The following is a 23,410-nucleotide window of genomic DNA, read 5'->3' on the forward strand; positions in this document are numbered from 1 at the left end:
ATCAGACACTCATGCTATTTTTGACGTGACAGTAAATATAGCCAAAAATGTAATATGTAGACAATTGTTATTATCCTGTACATAACTACATTCGATTTTAAGTAGATGAAGGTTTGTATGGACGGAACCCTAGTTGCGTGGGTCCGACTCGCAGCTGACCTGTTTCTTTTTTCAGTCATTCATGAACGTTTAATATTCAAAACACACTCCAGTACATGAAAATACATAAATTTGGACTGAATTTGAATAGGAATTTTGATGAGAACCAGGTGTTATCTCATAACCTTGATACAGACAATAAAATTCCTGTTTTATATAAAAATACATAGCGCAATAAATAAAGTACATAGATACCTACTTACGTTATTGTGTATTTACTAGAGATAACTCTGAAGTATGTATTTACATATCGTTATATAACTGTTAGAAGTCTGAATAAATATTTATTTGTGTGATAAAGTTGAAATGTGACTCCTATGCCCGTTTTCACCAACGACCTCTTACCGTTTCCCTATCTAAATGCTACTTTTAGTAAGGATCCCTCCCAATTTGACACCTACCTAAATTCATTTTCACCACACTTGTACATGGATCCCTTAAGTAAGTGACAGATTACTAGTTCTACAAACGATAATGCAAAGTCGATATTTTATCGATAAAATGATTTTTCTGTACTTCTTAAGAAATAAACGTCTATCGAGTATATATTACTAAAGCCTGTGAGTTTTTTTTCTTGTGATGTTATTTTAATTTAACTTAAACTACATTACGCTATGTTTTATGCAATAAAACAGTAAAGAGGTTTTCTATAGGTGAATTTTTACCTATGTCATTCGCGCGTTTGTCAAATTGACTGATGTGTATGTGTACATCATAGATATAATATTACTAAACAAGATTGCGCACGCTCAAAATATATATTTACGAAAATGAACTCTATTCTAACGCAATAAGGTACTAAATTGGTTGCATAATACACAGAGGCAAATCCGAGCCGAGAGGGATAGTTCGAACGGAGGCTGTTTGTCTCTTTCTAACACCTTGCCAGCATAAAAAAATATTGTGATCAAAAGTTTTGTCTTCCCAAAAACAATTGAATCACTTATATTTTTATCTTATTTTAACAATTGTAAGTCAACAAATTAATAACAATCGCATTAATTTATTCGTATTTATTATTAAAACATAAACAACATAAATTTTTATTTTGCTTTTTTTTATTTTCTAGCGGTAACCCTGAACATTCTTGGCGCGTAATCAGCTTTAAAAAATTTGTTTATATTTTTTTGTATTAAATCAATTTAAACTATTAAAATGGTGAAAAAGTGTTGCGTTTCTACTTGCAAAAGTGAATCCTATGGTGGTTGCAATATATCGTTCCACAGGTTAGCTAATAATAACATTTTCGTAAACCAAACAACTAGGGTGCCCATGAATTCTTGTAACGAGTCAAAATATGGGTGATGGATTTTAAAACTGTTGTACTATTGTTATAGCTTCCCAAAAAATGAAGAAAGGCGACATAAATGGCTCAGCAGTCTATATATGAAGTAGAAATACAAAAAAAAACAGTCTTCACTTCGAATCTTCCTGCTTTTATACTGCTAATTTCCGCTAATTATTAAAAGCCTTTATTAGTATCTTGAGCCTGAGCCTGGCCAGGCTCAAGGTTTGCCAAAGAGCGATGGAACGTAGCCTTTTAGGTATTAGACGAACTGATCGTGTACGAAATACCGACATACGTTCCAGAACGGGAGTCGCTGATGTGGGCCGAAAGTCGGCAATATTAAAGTGGAACTGGGCCGGACACGTCAGCCGAATGCATCCGGAAAGATGGGCCACTATCGTCGCTCAGTGGACACCTCAGGATGGACACCGCAGGCGGGGTAGGCCCCGGAAGAGATGGCGTGACGACCTTGACGCCTATTGTCGAGACTGGTGGGCTCGGTCGAAAGATCGAGAAGTGTGGAAGCAAGATGGGGAGGCCTTTGCCCAGCAGTGGGACAGTATGGGCTAAAAATAATAATAATAAATAATAATTAGTATCTTAAGGTCACAAACTGCGTAAGTTAAAACTTCAATACTAATCTGTGTTTAATAATCTTAGCAAATTCGGATTTGTCTCACATAGCTTAATCTCATAGTCACCCTATTAGAAAGGGACAGACAGCCTCCGTACTAACTGTTTCACTCGGCTCGTTTTTTGGGTTTATATGCGCAGTCCTGTTTACTAATATTATGTCTATGGTGTACATAGAGTGAGGTTAATTTTGGGTTTATTATTGTTGAATAGATAAGTTTATTTTGGCAGAGAAGAGAAAACGAGGATAAACCTTTCTTGCAGAAGAAAAAGACAAGCTAGTGAAATTGCTGACGTCTCATAGAGACACAATATTAAATAAAAAACGGATGGGACCACGAACGAAGCCAAAAACAAAGCTTGGATCCAGTCACAAATAGTTTTAATGCGATAGGAACCCTTTACAGGTAAATGTGAATAATATCTGTGTATAATAATATAGTGTATTAAGATATTGCCGTACAACTGTGTTCCTTGTTTTACTGTCGGCTTCATTGTATTTTTGTTCTCCATGAGTTGATGGATTTAAGTATGGGTTTAAAATTATATATTTATTTAGTTTCAGGTGGTGCGAGAAATTGGAAAGACGTGTAAAAACATGCTGCGCCCAGCCCACCTCAAATTGAATTGGTGCAGGAGGATGATGATAATGTTTGGTACATCATATGAGGACTAATATTAAAATATTTGTTTACTATCTTTGTTTTAATTTACATAATTTATTATGTTCAATGTTAGCCTACTTCTTACCTCCAGAGGGTATCCCCTATCACCTAGGAGATAGGCTCCTCCATATTCACCATTTTCGAATCATTGGTATCTACTGCAGTTTTGGTATTTAAGGCCTATTCAAACCTGAGCGATATTCGCTGCCGCTGTGGGTAGAGGTAGATACCGCGCCGGTTTCGCTCAGGTATTTAGTATCAAGTATAGTTACCGGCACGGATATTGAGCTCTCGGCGGAAGAGTGGGGATCGCTTTGCGCACTGTACACAAGGCAATAAACCAATAAATGGCTTCTGCGCAGGTGAAGGTCAGGGCTCAATATCCGTGCCGATAACTATACCGCGGCTAGAGCGACCTGAGCGATATCCACTGCCGCTGTGGGTAGAAGTACATACCGTGCGGCAGCAGCGGCATGCATCCCGAACATCAACAGTAATATTAACGCATACCCACTGGGTTTTCTCTGTCGCAGGTGGTAGCGAATACCGCTTAGGTCTGAACAGTCATATTACCGCATAGCCGCATACCCACAGGGTTTTCTCTGCCGTAGACGGTAGCGAATACCGCTTAGGTCTGAATAGGCCTATAGTTGTCCCGGCCACCGCGAAACTACATCAGTGATTACCAGATTTGCATCTGTTATGGTCTGTATATTTATGGACATGCAGGACTTCCTATTTTTGAATAATTCAGCGACATCACGACCTAGCAAGTGCATTCATAGCAAGTGATAACCTATAATCTTATAAAAAAGTCATGATCATCGTACTTTTTTCTCAGACATCTGCTCTTTCACGTAAGATAGGTACGTGGTCTTCTAATGATTATTATTTTACATATCCACAACCTCCACAGTCCACAGCTTCTAAAATTTCTAAAAGTTTACGTTTCATTTTTTTTTTGCTTTTTAAACATGGTATTTTTGGTGTTACATAACATATAAAGGTACATTTCACTATCCATCGCCAGAAACGGTTCAAAATATGTTTGTATTCTGTAATGATAATGATAGGAGTTGTTTAAGCAGGCATCAATCGGGCTCCCAAGTTTAAGTGAAATTTTTAGGTTAAAATTGACACCTAGGCTTTGGTGAAAATGAAATTCTTATTAAGTGTTCCGTAAATGCTCCCTAAATTTAGGTATTCGTTGGTGAAAACGGGCACTAGAGTTTGCTAAAGAGGTTGTACTTATGTATCAAATTTATTTAAGTAAGTCATAAAGACTTCTGGTTTTTTTTTCTACAGAACATCGTTTATAGAATTTTCCACGTTGACTTTCCTTACAAACAACAATTAATTTAGTTGCATTGCAATCATTGTAAGCCTCTTAAACAGAAGTCTTACAAAAAGATTAGAATTTTTGATTTGATTAATCGAATCGTCTTCCTGCTTTCTTAGCTAGTGAATAAATTAATTTTCCCCAGCTTTTAACTGGTTACCAAATAGGAAAGACACTTATGCCCGTTTTCACCAACAACCTCTTACCGTTTCCCTATCTAAATGCTACTTTTAGTAAGGATCCCTCCCAATTTGACACCTACCTAAATTCATTTTCACCACACTTGTACATGGATCCCTTAAGACTGCGCCGAGCGAACACAGCGCGCGGAAAATAGGTATTTACTGCGGCGCGCTAGTTGTGTGCGTCGTTACGCACACAACGACAAGTTCGCTCGGTGGCCGCTTGCGTTGCATGGCAGAAGTGAGTAAGTCAGAATTTTTAGAATTTGAGTGACTGAGTGTAACTTAGTTTTTAAATTTTGAGTGTATTGAGTGAATTGAAAAGACGAATAATGAATATTTTGACGGTTCTGTGTAGGTACATAAATCCGATTAATAAAACTAATCCTGTTAATATTATGAACGTGAAAGTTTGTTTGGATGAATTTTTGTTACTCTTTCACACGAAAACTACTGAACGGATTTGAATGATATGATGAAAAAAAGACGAAGTTTTTGGATTTTTCGAAAATCACCTCCCAAGTTACTGTAATAGGATACAGTTATCGGCACGGATATTGGGCTATGACCTTCACCTGCGCAGAAGCGATTTATTGGTTTATTGCCTTATGTGTACAGTGCGCAAAGCGATCCCCACTCTTCCGCCGAGAACCGTGCCGTGCCGATAACTATATTCAAGTTTAAAAGGGTAGATCTTTAACCGCTGAACGTACGAACGAACGGTTTGGTAGGTGAGTAAGTAGGTAAGATATATGGGTAGGTTGTTGTAATAAAACCAATCTGTAATAAAAAAATCTTTAATTTAACCTGACGTAAAACAACTTGATAAGAATTTTACAAAAACATACTTAAAGCGCAGAAACGTGGTTAATTTATTATACAGGTTGTACCGAAGAGTTGTAGTTTTTTTTAATAAAAATTGAGAAATCAAAGGCATTAATAAATTTCAGAAAAAATAATGTTGATTTTCCAAATTTGTCATCAGCTGACCAAAATTTGTGTGAGAATACATAAAAAGAAACTGTAAAAGACACAAGAATGTATCAACCTCATTCAAAAAATATAATAGTTATTTCCAACCACAAAGATAGGTTATACAAAAAAAATGCACATTTGCATCTCGGACTGAAGACTGAACTTAACTTACGAATGTTGGTGCATAATTTAAGAATGTGTTCATGTGATTTATGACGATAATTTTCGTTTATCTTTTTGATTGATTGCATCAAGAATATATTTAGGTTCCCTGATATCCATTTGCCTATCTAACCGAGAATCAAGAATTTCAGGCAGTAAGCAATCAAAATAAAAAGCTTTCAATTTCTCTTCCATTTTACACCAAAATTCTTTATCTTCCTCAATTAGTTCAACCTTCATGTCTACTTCAGTCCAAACGGCAAATATACATGTTTTTCTTTGTGTAATGTGAAGTTGTCCTTGTGCTTGGAAGTACCAATCATGATTTTTATTTAGATTGATATTACCTTCCTTGTCTCTTTTCCAAAAAATAATTTTCTTTTCTCTTATGCCATCGTCAACACTCATGTCTCTGGCTGAATAAGGACAGTTAATTTCCACAAATTTGTCCTCTTCTACAATACCATCCGGACTTGCTCCTAAAAATGGTAAAAGATTTTAAAACTTATGTCAGATTCGCAATCGCGACCCCCAAAAACCTATGACGTGATACCCATATCGAATGTTTGACAAAAACTAGCATCCGCCATCTTGAATTTTAAAATTGATGTCAGATTTGCAATCGCCGCCCCTAAGAACCCATTACACGATACCCATATCGAATATTTGACAAAAACTAGCATCCGCCATCTTGAATTTTAAAATTAATATCAGATTCGCAATCACCGCCCCCAAGAACCTATTACATGATACCCATATCGAATATTTGACAAAAACTAGCATCCGCCATCTTGAATTTTAAAATTGATGTCAGATTTGCAATCGCCGCCCCCAAGAACCTATTACACGATACCCATATCGAATATTTGACAAAAACTAGCATCCGCCATCTTGAATTTCAAAATTGATGTCAGATTTGCAATCGCCGCCCCCAAGAACCTATTACACGATACCCATATCGAATATTTGACAAAAACTAGCATCCGCCATCTTGAATTTTAAAATTGATGTCAGATTTGCAATCGCCACCCCCAAAAACCTATTACACGATACCCATATCGAATATTTGACAAAAAATGAAGAAAAGATTATATCCGTTATAAAAAAAAAAGAAATACGTACTTTTTCCGAGAACATTTTTTTTTTCGTAAATTAGCGCCAACTTTCTTCTTATAATTTTTTTCCTTAAGCTTTCCCATTTTACTAAAACAACATTTTAAAAAATGTTACAAAAATATGCTTTGAATAGTATAAATAAAACATAGATATGCACAATATAATAACAACTCAAAAAACAAAAAATATGACTTACCTTATTCAACAGTTTGCGTTTGCGTTTGGCAAGGTATAAGTACACAATAGATCGCGAAGTATCGTTATCGGCGCGTCGCTTCCCGATGAGACGTGACCACTCTCCGAGCTCTCGTGGACGACTGAACTTTCGGCCGGTGTACGTTGCGTATGATTCAAAACAGGGCGCACAGCGGCCCAATTTTAAACAAAATAATGTCTAAAATAACCAAGCTACATTTTCGAAAATTTTAAAACGACAAATTGTAGTATGATTATTATAGATTGATATGCATTAAAGTTTGTGAAAAAATGTAACAGTTTACTATCAAAATTCAACTAAATACGAACGTGCTATTTTAAGATTTTTGTCCATGTTTACACATTTTTGTTATTTTAACTAGACAATAATTATAATTTTTGCCAACGATGAATTGTAAACACAGTCATTGTGGTGCTCAATACATATTTTTTATGGTAATTTTGATAATAGTATTGGTGATATCCCTTTAACTGTGACGGCCGTTTTGTATTATTTTGCACGACGCAGTCTTAAGTAAGTGACAGATTACTAGTTCTACAAACGATAATGCAAAGTCGATATTTTATCGATAAAATGATTTTTCTGTACTTCTTAAGAAATAAACGTCTATCGAGTATATATTACTAAAGCCTGTGAGTTTTTTTTCTTGTGATGTTATTTTAATTTAACTTAAACTACATTACGCTATGTTTTATGCAATAAAACAATAAAGAGGTTTTCTATAGGTGAATTTTTACCTATGTCATTCGCGCGTTTGTCAAATTGACTGATGTGTATGTGTACATAGAGTGAGGTTAATTTTGGGTTTATTATTGTTGAATAGATATGTTTATTTTGGCAGAGAAGAGAAAACGAGGATAAACCTTTCTTACAGAAGAAAAAGACAAGCTAGGGAAATTGCTGACGTCTCATAGAGACACAATATTAAACAAAAAACGGATGGGACCACGAACGAAGCCAAAAACAAAGCTTGGATCCAGTCACAAATAGTTTTAATGCGACAGGAACCCTTTACAGGTAAATGTGAATAATATCTGTGTATAATAATATAGTGTATTAAGATATTGCCGTACAACTGTGTTCCTTGTTTTACTGTCGGCTTCATTGTATTTTTGTTCTCCATGAGTTGATGTATTTAAGTATGGGGTTAAAATTATATATTTATTTAGTTTCAGGTGGTGCGAGAAATTGGAAAGACGTGTAAAAACATGCTGAGCCCAGCCCACCTCAAATTGAATTGGTGCAGGAGGATGATGATAATGTTTGGTACATCATATGAGGACTAATATTAAAATATTTGTTTACTATCTTTGTTTTATTATGTTCAATGTTAGCCTACTTCTTACCTCCAGAGGGTATCCCCTATCACCTAGGAGATAGGCTCCTCCATATTCACCATTTTCGAATCATTGGTATCTACTGCAGTTTTGGTATTTAAGGCCTATTCAAACCTGAGCGATATTCGCTGCCGCTGTGGGTAGAGGTAGATACCGCGCCGGTTTCGCTCAGGTATTTAGTATCAAGTATAGTTACCGGCACGGATATTGAGCTCTCGGTGGAAGAGTGGGGATCGCTTTGCGCACTGTACACAAGGCAATAAACCAATAAATAGCTTCTGCGCAGGTGAAGGTCAGGGCTCAATATCCGTGCCGATAACTATACCGCGGCTAGAGCGACCTGAGCGATATCCACTGCCACTGTGGGTAGAAGTACATACCGCGAAGTAAACAATAAAATTATAATGTAAACGATGCATAGTGATGAGTCAATGATAAATCATTTTGACACAATTGCAATAGCAGACTGAAGACTGCTTGAGTGTAAGCTGCTGAATCAATATGTTCTGTTTAGCATTCAAAGCAATATATTCTCTGTTAAACGGGCATCATTAAATTGTTATAATACTTAATAACAACTTCAGTAACTGTCATAATCATGAGGATTAAAACTTCAATTATTACAAAACTATAAATTGTGTTTCTCAAGTTTCAATCACCACTTATGAAATTGTTCAATCTAACTAGAAAATAACTTCAAAACTATGTTCGATAATTTTCAAACTCCTGTCCCACTTTTGCTCCGAAAATTATGAGCTTCAATATCCATCAACGAATATTAGAATACTTATCTATTAAATATTCAAGCTAGTAGATAACACTCTTGTTATAAATAGCTTTATCAGAGCCTGGTTTCTAAATGATTTCATGAATTAATCTCTCCGTGTAATCCCTGTGCTACAAGGCCTACTGATTGTATTTTAGGCTTAAAAAATAATGAGGTCTGGTTACCTACCTATTTTATCATTCTTATTACTAAAAGTAAAATTCGCGATTCCAGTTTCTTTCCAACGGTAGAAGATCATGAGGTTGATGAAAATGTCACATTGGTAGTCGCTAGGTTTTCAACCACCACTATCATGTTTAGGAAGTCACATCTTCCAACAACTACAGTTTAGCCGTAAATATCTTCACTGTTTTTCATGAAACTGTTTGTTTATTAAAGGGACATTGAACTAGGTACTCTTGCGTCTAGTCCCTGGCGAAACTGCATCACTAGTAATGCGATGCATTTTCATGCATAAATGTCCTTATTTCTACGTCATTAAGTAGACGCGCAAAAGTGATAGCGTCGCAAATTTCTTGCGATGTGCAAACTCGAATTTGCTTCCTTACAGTTTTGTAATAGCCTTAGAAGGAAGTGAAGTAATAGAAGGAGATTTTCTCGATTTTAAGTGGGATGAAACAAGCTTACAAATAAACGTTATTAGTGAGGAAAAGCGTGATAAAAATAACACTGACAATCGCATTCTTTTCCCAGCTTGTAATGCGAATTCAATAGGATTAGAAGTGATTTATGTAGACGTAGTAGGTAGTTACACTGTTTCATGGATAATCCACTAGTCGCTATGTGTAATGTTTTACTGTCTGTGTTTATGTAGGCTATTATTTACGACGTTGTTAAAAATTACATAATTTAGCTTCTATCGGGTATTAAAACGATTTATTACGGTAGAATATTGTTAATTTCAACATTTTTATGTGTGTTATGTAAGTATGTGTTTTTATTCACGTCTTAATTGATCTACTGGTACCAGAAACTGTACAGGTAGTACTTTAGTAACAAAGGAAAAAAGGATGCGAATAAAACCGTGAAAAGCATGGAAAAAAAAACTTGGTAGGATCTAGGAACCACGGGACAAAGCTAGTGAACTTATATAAATAGAAGAGTTAATAACAAACAATGGGCGATCTATTTACTGTGTGAAAAGCGAGCAAATTGTCTAGACGCATTATTGTAATGCGAGAGTTTCTCAATACACTTGTGCTGTTAGAATGTCCGTTTTTTACTATCTATTTGATTATCATAGTGATGGGGCAGATGTAAGCGAATTACGCTTGCTTATCGATGTTTTGATCTGAATGTAATTTACTTATAAATAGTTTTGTAGTTTAAAAAAAAGACAAGTTTATTATGGTGTAATTAATAGCATGACGACATGACACTGATTTAGTCAATAAATCTGTCTGACCGTTTTTTGATGCAGTTGTCAGTTCTGCCAGACATTACAAAAAATATTATAATATTCCCTCAGTTCATCTGAGAATATTCCCTTGAAAATTGATAGTTATACACAAAATAATCGATACCCCTTGATTATACTACCATAAAAAACTATTTCAATAAAATTAAGTATTCGAACAGATAAGTGACAACATTGAAAGATGCCAAAAGTGATTTTTAATACAAATAATTGGACTACATAGTTAAATATGTTTTCCTTCAATGTCTATATTATTACGAACAAAGAAATCCAATTCGTTACAGCCATTCTCTTCAGTGCGTGCACTTAGCGACTACGTTATCATGATAACCTTAGTTTTACTGCTCAGAATTTAGCATTTTATGCCTGTTAAGCAAGGTTAATTTCTGATAATTTTAATTTAAAAATATAGAGGAATATTTTTCGTGGGCCTTGAATATGCAGTTTTGAATTTAGCGTTCTTTTTAATTTAGGAAATCCTAATTTAGTACTAAAATTTATTTTTAATTATTTAATTTTTAATTTTGCGTTTTTTTTTTCTCCTTAAAGATACTTCTGATTACATAAAATGATCGATTAATCTGATTTCTTACTGACTGAAAAATTTATAAATAATATCGAACTTTATTTGTACACATTTTTGATGAAAGTATAGTTGCATAGATATGGTTTTCCGAATTCCTTTCGATTAAATTCCGAAATAAAAAACCATCGTCATTTTAAGTTCTGTGTCTAAGTGTATATGACTCATACAAAGTTTACACAGATGCAATATTTCTTTAATTTTTCCTTTATTTACACTAACTGGACTACAGCTGTGACCACATTTTATAAATAACATATTACGACGAATTCTCTATGGTGTTGCTGACAAAGAAATCCTATTTATTCCAACTAATATAATCAGTAATAATAAGTATTGTTCTTTTCATTATAATCGATTAGGAAAATCGGTATTTGAATCGATTAACACGCGCATTTACTACGCTACTGATCACATTTAGCTACTCTACCTGGTACCTAATAATATTTTGATTTTAGTATTACAGAAAATACCTTGAGTTTACGGTCTGTTTATAAATTAAGTAATTATAACTGAAACAAAACTTTTCCAAGTATTTCAGTCTGAAAATAATATTTTATAGTAAAGTTTTATTAGTTGAATTAGCTCCATTTGACGGCTTTTACGCACACTTCAATGAGTGCACTCAGCCACTAATTGATAAGTGCACTTAGAGAAATGGTATCATCTAATGAAATCTAATGATGATGTCCTCCTATATTGCTTTGATTAGCCCTGACTATTTCATTTTATCGATACATTCGGATATACGATTAAATTGACAGTATTGTTGAAGCACTTAATTAAGATTATTGGGAATTTTTACCTATTTAATTTGTATTTAAATATTTCTAAAAATGTGGTAAAAAGATCTGGAAATGTTTTTAAGACCCATTGATCTTATCGACAATAATTTATCGATAAGTTAATAACTTCTTCCCATCACTAATGCGCCTGCTTAGCAACAACTGTTGTATAGCATTAGTTTTTGCACGTTTTTGCGTCTCGTGCGCATGTCCCCCCCTCATTGTTCCGTGCATACTTCACGCACGCTTGCAGTTACAATGCGCAAAGAAATGCACTTTTATACTGATTTCATTTGCAAATAATTAATGGAATGATAGCATAGCAACAACGAAGTTTTCTTTAGTGTTTTTGTACTCCAACTAAAATAAAGCTCTACGAAGACCATTAGGTATCCTGAAATGATTTATGTAGTTAGAAATTTGTGAATTTTCAGGTCATGAAATAAAGATAGAGCTTGTATTGTATGTATATTACAAAGTACCAATTTTAATGCACTTTCATTAAAAGGCCATAAAGTTAATACTTTAAACTCGAGTTTTGTTTTTGATAAAGACTCCAAGCAAGGCAGTCGATAGTTAAGGCGAGGAATTGGTCAACAATAATTCCATAACCGGCACGCGCATCTAAGGCGCCAAAAGGGGTCGGAGCGTCTGAGCGGGGCGAGGATAACAATACGCGCGCTAGCTTATAACTAAAAGTCGTAAGCGACAAAATGGTTTTGTAATTTTATTATTTAGAAATGATAATTTGATAAAAATTCCTTCTACAATTTTAAAGAGTATGTATATACTCAACTACTAAAAAAGTTAAGAGGCTTAAATCGGTCCCGTTTGCCCATAATATGTGAATCTCTTTTTAAAAAGAGGTATATTTGATATATTTTTCTCTGTTATAAAAGTTACCTAATCATGTATTGACGTCTAACAAAATAAGGTTTATATCATGAACTTTCAGGTAACCAAGTTGTATTTTGATCCGTTTTGTATTTACTGAGAAAAATTGAGATCCTTGGCGCCAAAAATTCCAATTCGTCCTCTTAATAAAGCTCATGAAAAAACTCTAAAATCCTTATCCCACGACTCTTTTAACTGTAACCACCTCTCTCTTGTCCTCAGTTGGCACCACAACCACCCACTTGACCGTCGTCAGGGTGAACAGTGACCCGACTCCCGTGAAAGACCACCAAGTTCCCGTGTTCCTGTACAGTAGGCACTCCTTCGTGGCTGACCAGTGGGACTTGACTACTAATCAGGTAAGATTTTAGTCTTTATTAGTCGATTACAAGCTACATCTGAGTGTGCATTTTAAAGGGGGAGTGTGAAATATTCGATTTTAATTTTAGGAATAAATAATCGATTGAATTCCTACGTGTTAATTACTGATCGATTGCAAGCTAAGCTAAGATTTGTACTTAGTTTGCATTTTGAAGGTGAAGAGCGAAATAGTCGATTTTAATTTTAGGAATAATCGATTGAATATTATTCGATGCTGACTGATCGAATAAAAAAAAACTTTGCGAATGTATAACTTTTTCATCCTCCGAGCCTTTTTCCCAATCATGTTGGGATCGGCTTCCAGTCTAACCGGATTCAGCTGAGTACCAGTGCTTTACAAGAAGCGACCGCCTATCTGACCTCCTCAACCCAGTTACCCGGGCAACCCGATACCCCTTGGTTAGACTGGTGTCAGACTTACTGGCTTCTGACTACCCGTAACGACTGCCAAGGATATTCAATGACAGCCGGGACCCACAGTTTAACGTGCCATCCGAAACACAGCCAATGGTGTCTAAGATATACTTAGAAAGTACATACAAACTTAGAAAAGTTGCATTGGTACTTGCCTGACCTGGGATCGAACCCGCGCCCTCATACTTGAGAGGTTGGTCCTTTACCCACTAGGTCACCACGACTTTTTCGTTTACGTCGTTGTCGCGACGACAAGGAAAGAAATAACTGCTTAGGAGAGAAAAATATCGTTCTTTTAAATATAGCAGAACTAGAATCGAATAAAATCCCATTAGTTTGAAATAGACATGACGTACCTATTCTAATTTTTATAGGTCAGTAATTGATGTAGGTCGGTAAAGTACTTGCGTAGGATATTTATTGATAGAACACATGTACAACCGTAGGGAATCTTGTAGTCAATTAAGCGTGTAATCGTAATAAATGATACGTTGAGCAACTGAAGTATTTTTAGTAGGTAGGTAAATATCTGCGCAGTTGTACAAAAATTGTGCAAGAATAACGTAAATATCTACTTAATACGTGTTTTCATTTAAAATTACTGCGGAAAATAAAATAGATCCAACTAAATTTTGAGTAAACAAAACAATAAAGAAGTAGAATTGATTATCTTGTCCCAATTAGTACCTTGTGGCTGCAGCGTGAGGGAGTGTCAGTCTTACTGACTACAATCCTAGAACCCACCATGTTCCTTCTAAAACCCTTTATGTACTAGGGTCACGGTAACTCTCAGAGTCTTACCTACTGACTAGAACCCACCATGTTCCTTCTAAAACCCTGTATGTACCAGGGCCGCGGTAACTCTTTCGAACAATCCAGCACCGGCAGGCTTTGGCCCTGGCGAGCCTCACTGGGGGTTGCTGGCGTCTCTTTGAGGAGCGCGTGGAACAACGCGCGCCGCCGACACGGGCCTGTTGTCTCCTAGGCTAGGGGACGGAAGAAATTACTGTGGAAACTAAAACCGGATCAAACTAAATTTTAAGTAATCAAAACAATAAACAAGATGGTTTATCTTGTCCCAATTAGTTAGCTTTTAACGATGAAGAGAAAATTAATGTTATTTTCCTAACTGTAAATATCTATTGCTCATTAACTAATGAGGTAATTTGTTCTTTTTTAATGGAAGCTTCCAGATTTTTCCTTAATTTCCCTTGGGAATATCTCATTACACAGCAGAAATTATTTACTTGTGAACACGAATTCCGGTTTCCTCCATCATTTTTTTTAGACAGGTTCTTGTTTTTTTTAAATATTTTTTAAACAACAGCAAACATGTTATAACAGTTATAAAAAGGTTTTATTTAAGTGATATTCCAGTCTTTAAGTCTTTATCCAGTTTATTCTATAACAAACTTTTTTATCAATTTTAGTCGATTATTCGAGTTGACTAATTTTGTTTGACTCCATAAGAGCCGTCAACATTTGCGTACTATTAAAATTCTTGAATAATTGTGTTAACTGCTACACGACTGACAAACACATGTGAACTTGGCAAACATTTTAAATTATTTCTCCAAAAAAAACCTCATTAATGACTAAGATACTTCTTTATTTTGCCAGTATTGTTTCGATTTTCAATGCGTAAATCGATACACGGTTTTTTTTCACATTCCTCTTCCGCATTTTCCGCCGCGCCGGTCATTTTATTTTTTTTAAAGTATGAACACAAACAAACTTTGCTCTATATCAGACAATAATACGTGTGTTTTGAACACGGGTTAACAACTTAAGGCTATTTCATAACAAGATAACATCAACCGTTTCATTAATTGTTAACTAATTAACGTAGTTATAAACGCTACGAACCCAGCGTTATAATTTTATCTACGATCAACTCTAACACTCTGTCCGCGCATTTCAATAACATATTTATTTGTCGATTTGATTACTAGAGATAGGAATTTGACTAATGTCAAGAAGTAATCTATGCGCTTCTATGTAGCTTATGTCAAAATTCAATCTGTATTAAGCAAAGTAGGTATGTTATTTTAATTAAAACAAAACACAATCATTTCAAATTCTACGCAGCAAAACAGATGTGTCCCATTTATGTTGTTCACGTTATAATAATTGTTATCATTCGGCCATTATTCGCGGCTATCGCAACACAGTTTAATTTTAGTGTCGTGGAACAAAGCGATACAAAGTTATGTCAGTACACTTGTGCCAATATGTTGCGAGGTCAATGCACTTGTCTATACATTCCTGATTCATTTCATATGGAAAATAATTATTGAGTAACACTAGTACCTGTCTATTAGTGATGCTTGAGGTGGTTCAAACAGTGGCTAGGTTATAACCTGCTATTAAAACGGTTAACCGCAAACTCAATTGAAAGTGAAAATAAATTAACAGCTCTATTTTTTGCTTGTTCGTTTTTATATTAATAGTTTTGTTTGTTATTCCACTACATTTATTCTTATTACTTTCGAATTCCGTGGGCGCTTGTCTTAAGTCTAAAATATTATAAGTATCAATTCCAAAGTGTGTTCTTGTAAGCACGTTGGGTTTATGTTACCCGATAAAGTACAGATGATCGTAAATTCGATACATGTAATAAACTGTACTCGTATCAAGACACGTGACATTTTGAATAAGCCGGTTTCGAATTTCTTTTTTGGTCATGGCAATTTAACGGTACCGCTGTTATTTACATTTTAGTCGATTATTAAATCAAATATTTACAAATCGAATAAAATTTATTGGAGTTTACTTTTAATACATTTCTTTTTTGTAAATAAATTTTTGTAAACTAGCAGTTTCAGAGTTTTTTGCTTATAATAATTTTAATGTATAAACTTACCGTTTGTATTTATTGCAGTGCTAGGTATATGCCAAATGCTATGAAATAAGGTGCAAAATAGCTCATAATCATATTCAAAGACTTCATTGTCACAATTCCCGTCATAAATATGTGTAGAAAACAAAGTAATCTGTATTTCAACAAAACCTTATTAATATCGTTGGCGCTTCCATAAATTGGGTGCGTTTACAATTTATCTTTAACCTCAGTGTAAGCATTAAAGTCACAGATTTAACAGTACAATTAATTATGCAGATGCGACAGGCCATTAAATAGTATGATATAACACGGTAACTTTACAATATAAAGACGGTGTAAATCTATACTAATATTATAAAGCTGAAGAGTTTGTTTGTTTGTTTGTTTGAACGCGCTAATCTCAGGAACTACTGGTCCGATTTGAAAATTTCTTTCAGTGTTAGATAGCCCATTTATCGAGGAAGGCTATAGGCTACTTTTTATTCCGGTACGGGAAGTAGTTCCCACGGGATGCGGGTGAAACCGCTGGCAGAAGCTAGTAATATAATAAAGACAAACATGTTTTTCTGTGTTTGAACCCTAAAGACTCCAAAACTACTGAACCGATTTGAAAAATTCTTCCTCTGATGGAAAGCTACACTCTTTCCGAGTGACATAGGCTATATTTTATCCTAGTACGGGCAGTAGTTCCCACGGGACGCGGGTGAAACTGCAGGAAAACGGCTAGTACAATACAAAGTCGGTGTAAATGTGTTAGGTATAAATGTAGCGTGCAGATAAAGAGTGCATTGAACCCTGCTGATATTGTATAGAATATTTTCGGACGCGCGCGCCGACTGCCCAGGGATGCCAATTTTTTTTTGTTTACATGAAAACTTATTTACAGTGCTTTCTGGCTGCACGTAATGTGTCGGTATCGAAGATAAATGATTCTTGCAGTTTTAAACAATACAATTTTAATGAACTAAGCTTTAAAATAAAAGTTTTTTTTAGCAAAATATCGTAACAAGTGAATCCTTTTATCCTTACCTACAAAATTGTGTAAGCTTAGTTGTCATTTTAACCATTATTGTACAGCTTACCTAAATAAACTATTGTAAATTGTCTATGACATTGTACTAATTAAAATAGAAAGTTAATTATAAAAAGCAAGCAGAGTTGTTATGTATTTATTATTTAGAGATATTTTTAAAATGTGTTTCTAAACATATTTACTATTGTCAAACTATTTTGTTCAAGTTTAGATTTAAGGCATTGTCTTTGACAGATGTCATTGGAGCGCGGCAATGTTTTCGGAGACGAATGGTTGTTCTAAATTTATTATTATTTGTATCCTGACGTTTTCAAGTGGAATTATACGTATTGGTCATTAAGTTTTGTCGGAGTTTCTTTTCCTACATCCTGCATATCTGCGGCTAGACTAAAGTTCAGAAGTGGGATCGACGAGAAGATTTATTCTTCTCCATCTACGCCTGTGGAAGACAAAAATAAACGTAAGTACTGATTCCATTTGAAAGTAAGCCTGCGGCCGGGTATTATGCAGCGATAGTGACCGGTTCATCAAATAATATTTCAATTTAGTAATACACGGTCAGTGGGTCGTCTTAGGGGCAGAGACACTTAACGAGATTTAATGCGATTTAGTTGATAAAAATGTCGTGATATTTTTTTTTCTGTAATGAAAATACGAAAAACTGAGGACCGTATTTTGTGAAATAAGATTGGATTGCCATAATATGCGGTTACTGAGACCTGTGAAAGTAAACAACTTTTTATTTGATTTTGTTTATTTTAAAATGATCTACTCTCATAATTACTAAGTCATTCAGCGAAAATATGATGGTAAATACAGTAACAAAAAATGGTTTCACTATATTCAACTTATAAATTAGTCATGCAAATATTTAAGTTTTCCTATAATCTAATAGCTAAATTTCTATTATAATTCTGTTTCTCCTCTAGGTATTCTTTAACTGTATAAAAACATTTGTCAATAAGCCAATTTCTGAGGGACTTCTTAAATTTACTCATAGGTAGTTCTGTAATGTGAGATGTTATCTTATTGTATATTCGAATGCACATTGGGTAACAATTTCTATGGTACAATTCGGTTCTCATGAATGGTAAATTTAATTTATTTGGGAATCTACAGTTAAATGTGCATTCATCACCAAATTTCTTAAACATCATATCTTCATATGAGGGTGACGTTCTCCCCAGCCGCCTCCAAGTGCGTGGTACAGTTCGAGCCTGTAACACCGGCGTCACCCGGGACCTTAGGTCGCAGGGAAGACTTCGGTCTCGCCCTCCTGCCTATGCTAAGAGCTGCTTCTCCCCCATCCCACCCCTTCAAAGTCCTGTCGTGTGCACAGCGCACATACCCATCCCTCGCACATACAGTCACTTCCAACCCCAGTCAAACTCCTAACCCTTTCCCAGTTTTTCCCCCAACCCCTCCACAATCCAACTCCACTCCTTACCGTGATCCTTGTGACTAAGTGGTTGCGGGCCCGTCCATCACTTATTCTCTGATGATGGCGGGTAGGAGTAAACAGTCACCTGCGCTAGGACCTGCGCAGTCGAGCGCCGTAAGTGGGGATGAAGGAATCCTGGGGGGTTGAGCCAAGCGGCGCTGGCGGTAATGCGTCCGTGCGGCAACACGCCCCCTTTGGTCTGGATTTCACGCGAAACGGTTACCCTACCTTAGAGCCATGGGTTAGGGAAATGGCCAATCGTGTCCCGTCAGAGGGCCACAGGCGAGGGACGTGGGGTCCGCGAAAGCCGTCCTTGGGCGGCCGTAGCGGTGGTGAAGGTCATGCTGACGGTGCAAGTGAAGGTTGGAAGTCGGGACTTTCTGCTCCAGACTCCAGCCTGATCGAGTGCCCGATGTCGCACTGTAAGCCAGCCTCGCGTTCCTATATCTACCGGGTAGTCCTAGCGTGCCTACCTTCAGTAGGGCGCTCCCAGTTGCGGGCTCCATGGAGGGTGGGAGCTCGGTAGATGAAACTAAAATAATCAAAAATATGGATAACAATAAAATAAATTTTACCGGCGTAAGGGTGGAGTCAGCGAAAGCCGACGACACTCCTACGACCTGCGCGAACACCGCGCATTCTGCCCCCGTGGGCAAATGCGACAAAGGTCCAGGCATGGCGAGAACCGTGCCGAAGACCAAACGTCAAAGCAGGAGGAAGGGACCAGGTAAAGCTGGTACCGACTCCACAAACAGGGCGAGGGTTATAGGTACGGGTAAAACCAGTACCGACCCAAGCACCCCCGTGACGGTTCCGTCGGCGGCTCACCCCCTCGGCGGTCCTCACATAACACAGCACACCGAGCAAATTGCTCCACATGCCGGCACCTCCGGGCCATCTGCCTCCGTCAACGCGGATACGGTAACCCGGACTGAGGACTACTTCTCCTCCGCATGGCAGGTGCAAAAACGCAAGGGCAAGGGGAAACAAACTCCACAACCCCAACGCCCTAACCAAAACCAACATGGCGTGAGCTCCAAGAAGAGGAAGATCAACCCACGCCAGCGCAGGCGAGCGCGCATGAACGCGAACGCCGCGCCCGACACACCAGCTCTACCCGCTGCCCCAACCTCCGGCCAGCCATGCTTCTGTGCCGGTGGGCGTACACAGGCCCAGGCAGGCGAAAGCCGACCTGGACCGAGTGGTCGTCCGCCGGGCGCGGGGGCCGGCAGGCCGGTGAAGGAAGGGGACGAAACAATAAGCCCTGCAGGTGAGGTACAGACAGCTGCCAAACGCGCTCTGAACGAGACACTTTCGCCCCGTGGGAAGCGCAAACGACAGTGCCTGGACCCGTCCAAGCGGGCCACTCCTCGGGTAAGCTACGCTCAAGCAACCAAGGAGTCCCTGTGCATCGCAGTTACATGCGGCCACACCGGGATCCTAACAAAGGACGTAGCGGACACGATACTGACGGGGATACAGAAGACCATCCTAAAGGAGGCATGGTCCCCGAACAACAAACAACCGGGGCCAGCTTTTAGTGGTAAGCCGGTTTACACAGAAGGCGTCCTGAAGCTGTGGTGCTCCAACGACCACACTTTGACATGGCTTCAAAAAACCATCGCCGACTTGGCCCTTTCAACCGGCCACCAGCTGATCATCAAGAGCCAGTCGGAAATTACACGAAGGATCAGGTGTGGCATCCTGATCCCTAATGAACAGGGGGCCATCACCGACTCGCGAGACATCGGGCGGATTCTGGCATACCAGAACCCGCAGATCGCGGTCGACAGGTGGGTGCTCCAAAGACAGGAGAAGCAGCAAGGCGCCAGCTTTGTGGTGGTGGGAATCCCGGAGGAACAAATCGCGACCCTGATGAAGTCCGGGCGCCGCCTCGCCTTCGGGCTGGGTGCGGTGTACGTGAAATTCCAGGGTCACAACGGCAAGTTTGCCGATACTCCGCCGGGATGGGACCCCGCCACTTTCACCATCCAGAAACAGCCTGGCACAAGTACCACGACCAGCGAGGGCGCTGGCCCCACCGAGGGCCCTGCGGTGCCCGTACCCGCAACCGTCCCCTCACAGGACGACGACCCGGAAGAAGCCCTTCTGACGGGTTCAGACCTGGAGGGGGACGAAGTCGAGTCCGGGGACCTGCTGGCCGGGCTACAGCTTGGAGGAGACGAGGAGGGCGCAATCTGCGATGGCGTCCCCTTCTTCGTCGACAATTAAAATCCTCCAAGCAAACCTCCACCACAGCCAAACCGCGACGGCTCAGCTGCGCAAATGGTTGGAGGTTCAACACACGGCCATTGCCCTAATCCAGGAGCCGTGGGTCAGGGCCGGCCAAATCAGAGGACTCTCCAATCTTGGAGGTAAGATTCACGTAGACATACATCACGACCATCCCAGGGCGTGCATCTATACAACAAAAAACATAAAAACACAGTTTTTATCAGATTTCTGTTGCAGAGACCAATCTGCCATCTCAATACAGCAACCTGCTTTAAACATGGAGATCACCCTCGCCTCGGTATACATGCCCGAAGCAGAGGAGCCTCCTCCCTACGACCTCGCCCGCCTGGTGAATCACTGCGAGAGAGAAGGGAAGGAAGTGATTATCGGTACTGACTCCAACGCACACCACCCTTTGTGGGGAATGGATACACACAACGATAGGGGTAAGACCTTATTTGATTACTTATTCACAACCAACCTATCACTAATAAACACTGGATCAGAACCAACTTTCGTCACTAGACGAAGTCAAACAATTATAGACCTGACTCTCGCATCAGAGAGCGTAGCGGAGCTAATCACAGGATGGCATGTCTCTAAGGAGGCATCTTGCTCAGACCACAGATGGATCCGCTTTGACCTACAGGTCTGTATACAAGAAACACCACCGAAACGGAACCCACGCAATACGGACCGCGCGACGTACACCCGTACGCTCAGCACCAAACTTGCGCAACTCGGGGACCCTACAAATTACGTGGACACAGAACAAATTGACGAACAGGTAAGCTACCTCACACAGTCAATGATAGACAGCTATCAAACAGCCTGCCCCGAAACTGCATACCAGAAAACACCAGGGAAACAACCATGGTGGGGTGCGGAACTAGAACGCAGGCGTAAACAAGTGAGAAAAACTCTAAACAGAGCAATGAATACATGTGCCGACGAGGATTGGGACGACTATAAGGCGGCCAAATCAAGGTACAAGAAATGCATCAGATTCCGAAGTACCAGGGGATGGCGCAAGTTCTGTGGTAACATCGAGTCCTGTCAACAAGCAAACAGGGTAAGGAAAATCCTAGCACAACAAAACACACCTGGTCTGGGCACTCTCCGAAAACCAGACAACACACATACCACATCGCCGGAAGAAACGAAGCGCGTCCTAATTGAGACCCACTTCCCAGGATGCGTTTTCACGCAAAATGTAGAATGGCATGAGGTAACACAAACACCAACTGAAGAAGATTGGTCATACGCACAAAAAATCGTCACAATGGAAAAACTCCATTGGGCAATTCAAAGCTTCCACCCATACAAAGCAGCAGGTCCGGACGGAATCTTCCCAGCGCTCCTGCAATGGGGAGGACCATACATCTCATATAGACTATTAAGACTAATGAGAGCATGCCTGGCTTTTCGATATGTCCCCAAAAAATGGAGGGAGGTCAAAGTAGTCTTTATCCCAAAGCCAGGTAAAGGAGACTACACAAGCGCAAAATCTTACAGACCAATCAGCCTGACATCCTTTGCTCTAAAAACCCTGGAAAGGTTATGTGAGCGAGAGCTGAGGGACGGTGCGCTAAGAAACAACCCCCTGCATCCGAATCAGCACGCATATAGCTCGGGGAAATCAACAGAATCAGCGCTTCATCTGGTAGTAAGCCGGATAGAGGAGGCAATAGAACAAAAAGGCATCTGCCTTGGCACCTTTATAGACATTGAGGGAGCCTTTGATAAAACAAACTTCGTTAGCATAACAACGAGCTTACTCAGACACAGAGTTAACCCGATGCTAACTGATTGGATCACAAACATGCTCAGCAAACGCGTGGTACGCTTTGAAGATGATGACAAATCAGCACTAATAGCCAGAGGATGTCCACAGGGAGGGGTACTGTCCCCGCTCCTGTGGAATCTAGTGATTAATGATCTCATCACAAAACTAAACGCAAACCACGACTACACAATAGGTTATGCGGATGACCTTGCCATCCTCATCTCAGGCAAGGTAACTGACACTATCTGCAACCTTACTCAACAGGCCCTACGAATCGTAGAACAGTGGTGCAGGGAATTTGACCTTTCAGTAAACCCCACCAAGACTGAGTTAGTCATGTTCACAAACAAACGAACGTTGGGACCGTACAAACTACCTAAACTCTTCAATACAGAACTCAAACTATCCAACGAAGTCAAATACCTTGGCGTCACTCTGGACAGTAAGCTGAAATGGAGTAATCATATAGACAATAAAGTAAACAGAGCCAGCATTACCTTTTGGCAATGTAAGAAAATGATAGGGAAGAAATGGGGCTTATCCCCTAAGATAATACTATGGCTATACAAAACAGTGATCCGCCCCATGATCACTTACGGCGCCTTAGTCTGGTGGCCCAAAACTGACCAAACTACAGTCGCAAATAAACTGGCGCGAGTCCAAAGACAAGCCTGCATGGCAGCCACAGGTGGCATGAGGACAACACCAACGGCAGCGTTGGAAGCCATGCTAGGTCTGC

General features: G+C 38.8%; 2 protein-coding genes and 1 long non-coding RNA gene across 3 annotated transcripts in view; 2 read left to right on the top strand and 1 right to left on the bottom strand.

Annotated features, from left to right (window-relative positions):
* LOC124637323 (GATOR complex protein NPRL2) overlaps nt 1-23,410 on the top strand; it is a 73,954-nt gene that overhangs the window by 9,780 nt on the left and 40,764 nt on the right. Inside the window, exon 4 of the mRNA XM_047173688.1 lies at nt 12,762-12,898. Within this exon, the coding sequence (XP_047029644.1) occupies nt 12,762-12,898 (137 nt within the window). The remainder of the gene's footprint in view (nt 1-12,761; nt 12,899-23,410) is intronic.
* On the bottom strand, nt 5,050-6,874 carry LOC124637324. Its single transcript, XR_006985220.1, has 3 exons — nt 6,716-6,874; nt 6,526-6,606; nt 5,050-5,882 (listed from the first exon to the last, which is right to left on the bottom strand). It is a non-coding gene; the product is annotated as an uncharacterized LOC124637324 (long non-coding RNA).
* LOC124637322 lies at nt 18,375-21,333 on the top strand. The gene is made up of 2 exons (XM_047173687.1): nt 18,375-21,025; nt 21,123-21,333. Exon 1 carries the CDS (start codon nt 19,155-19,157, stop codon nt 20,880-20,882), a length of 1,728 nt encoding a protein of 575 aa, XP_047029643.1. The 5' UTR covers nt 18,375-19,154; the 3' UTR covers nt 20,883-21,025; nt 21,123-21,333.

The sequence above is a fragment of the Helicoverpa zea genome, chromosome 16 (genome assembly GCF_022581195.2).
Source record: "Helicoverpa zea isolate HzStark_Cry1AcR chromosome 16, ilHelZeax1.1, whole genome shotgun sequence".
Taxonomy (NCBI): Eukaryota; Metazoa; Arthropoda; class Insecta; order Lepidoptera; family Noctuidae; genus Helicoverpa; species Helicoverpa zea.

Coding starts and splice junctions, on each gene's coding strand:
- LOC124637322 (XM_047173687.1), top strand. CDS start 19,155: ATGGAGGGTGGGAGCTCGGTAGATGAAACTAAAATAATCAAAAATATG.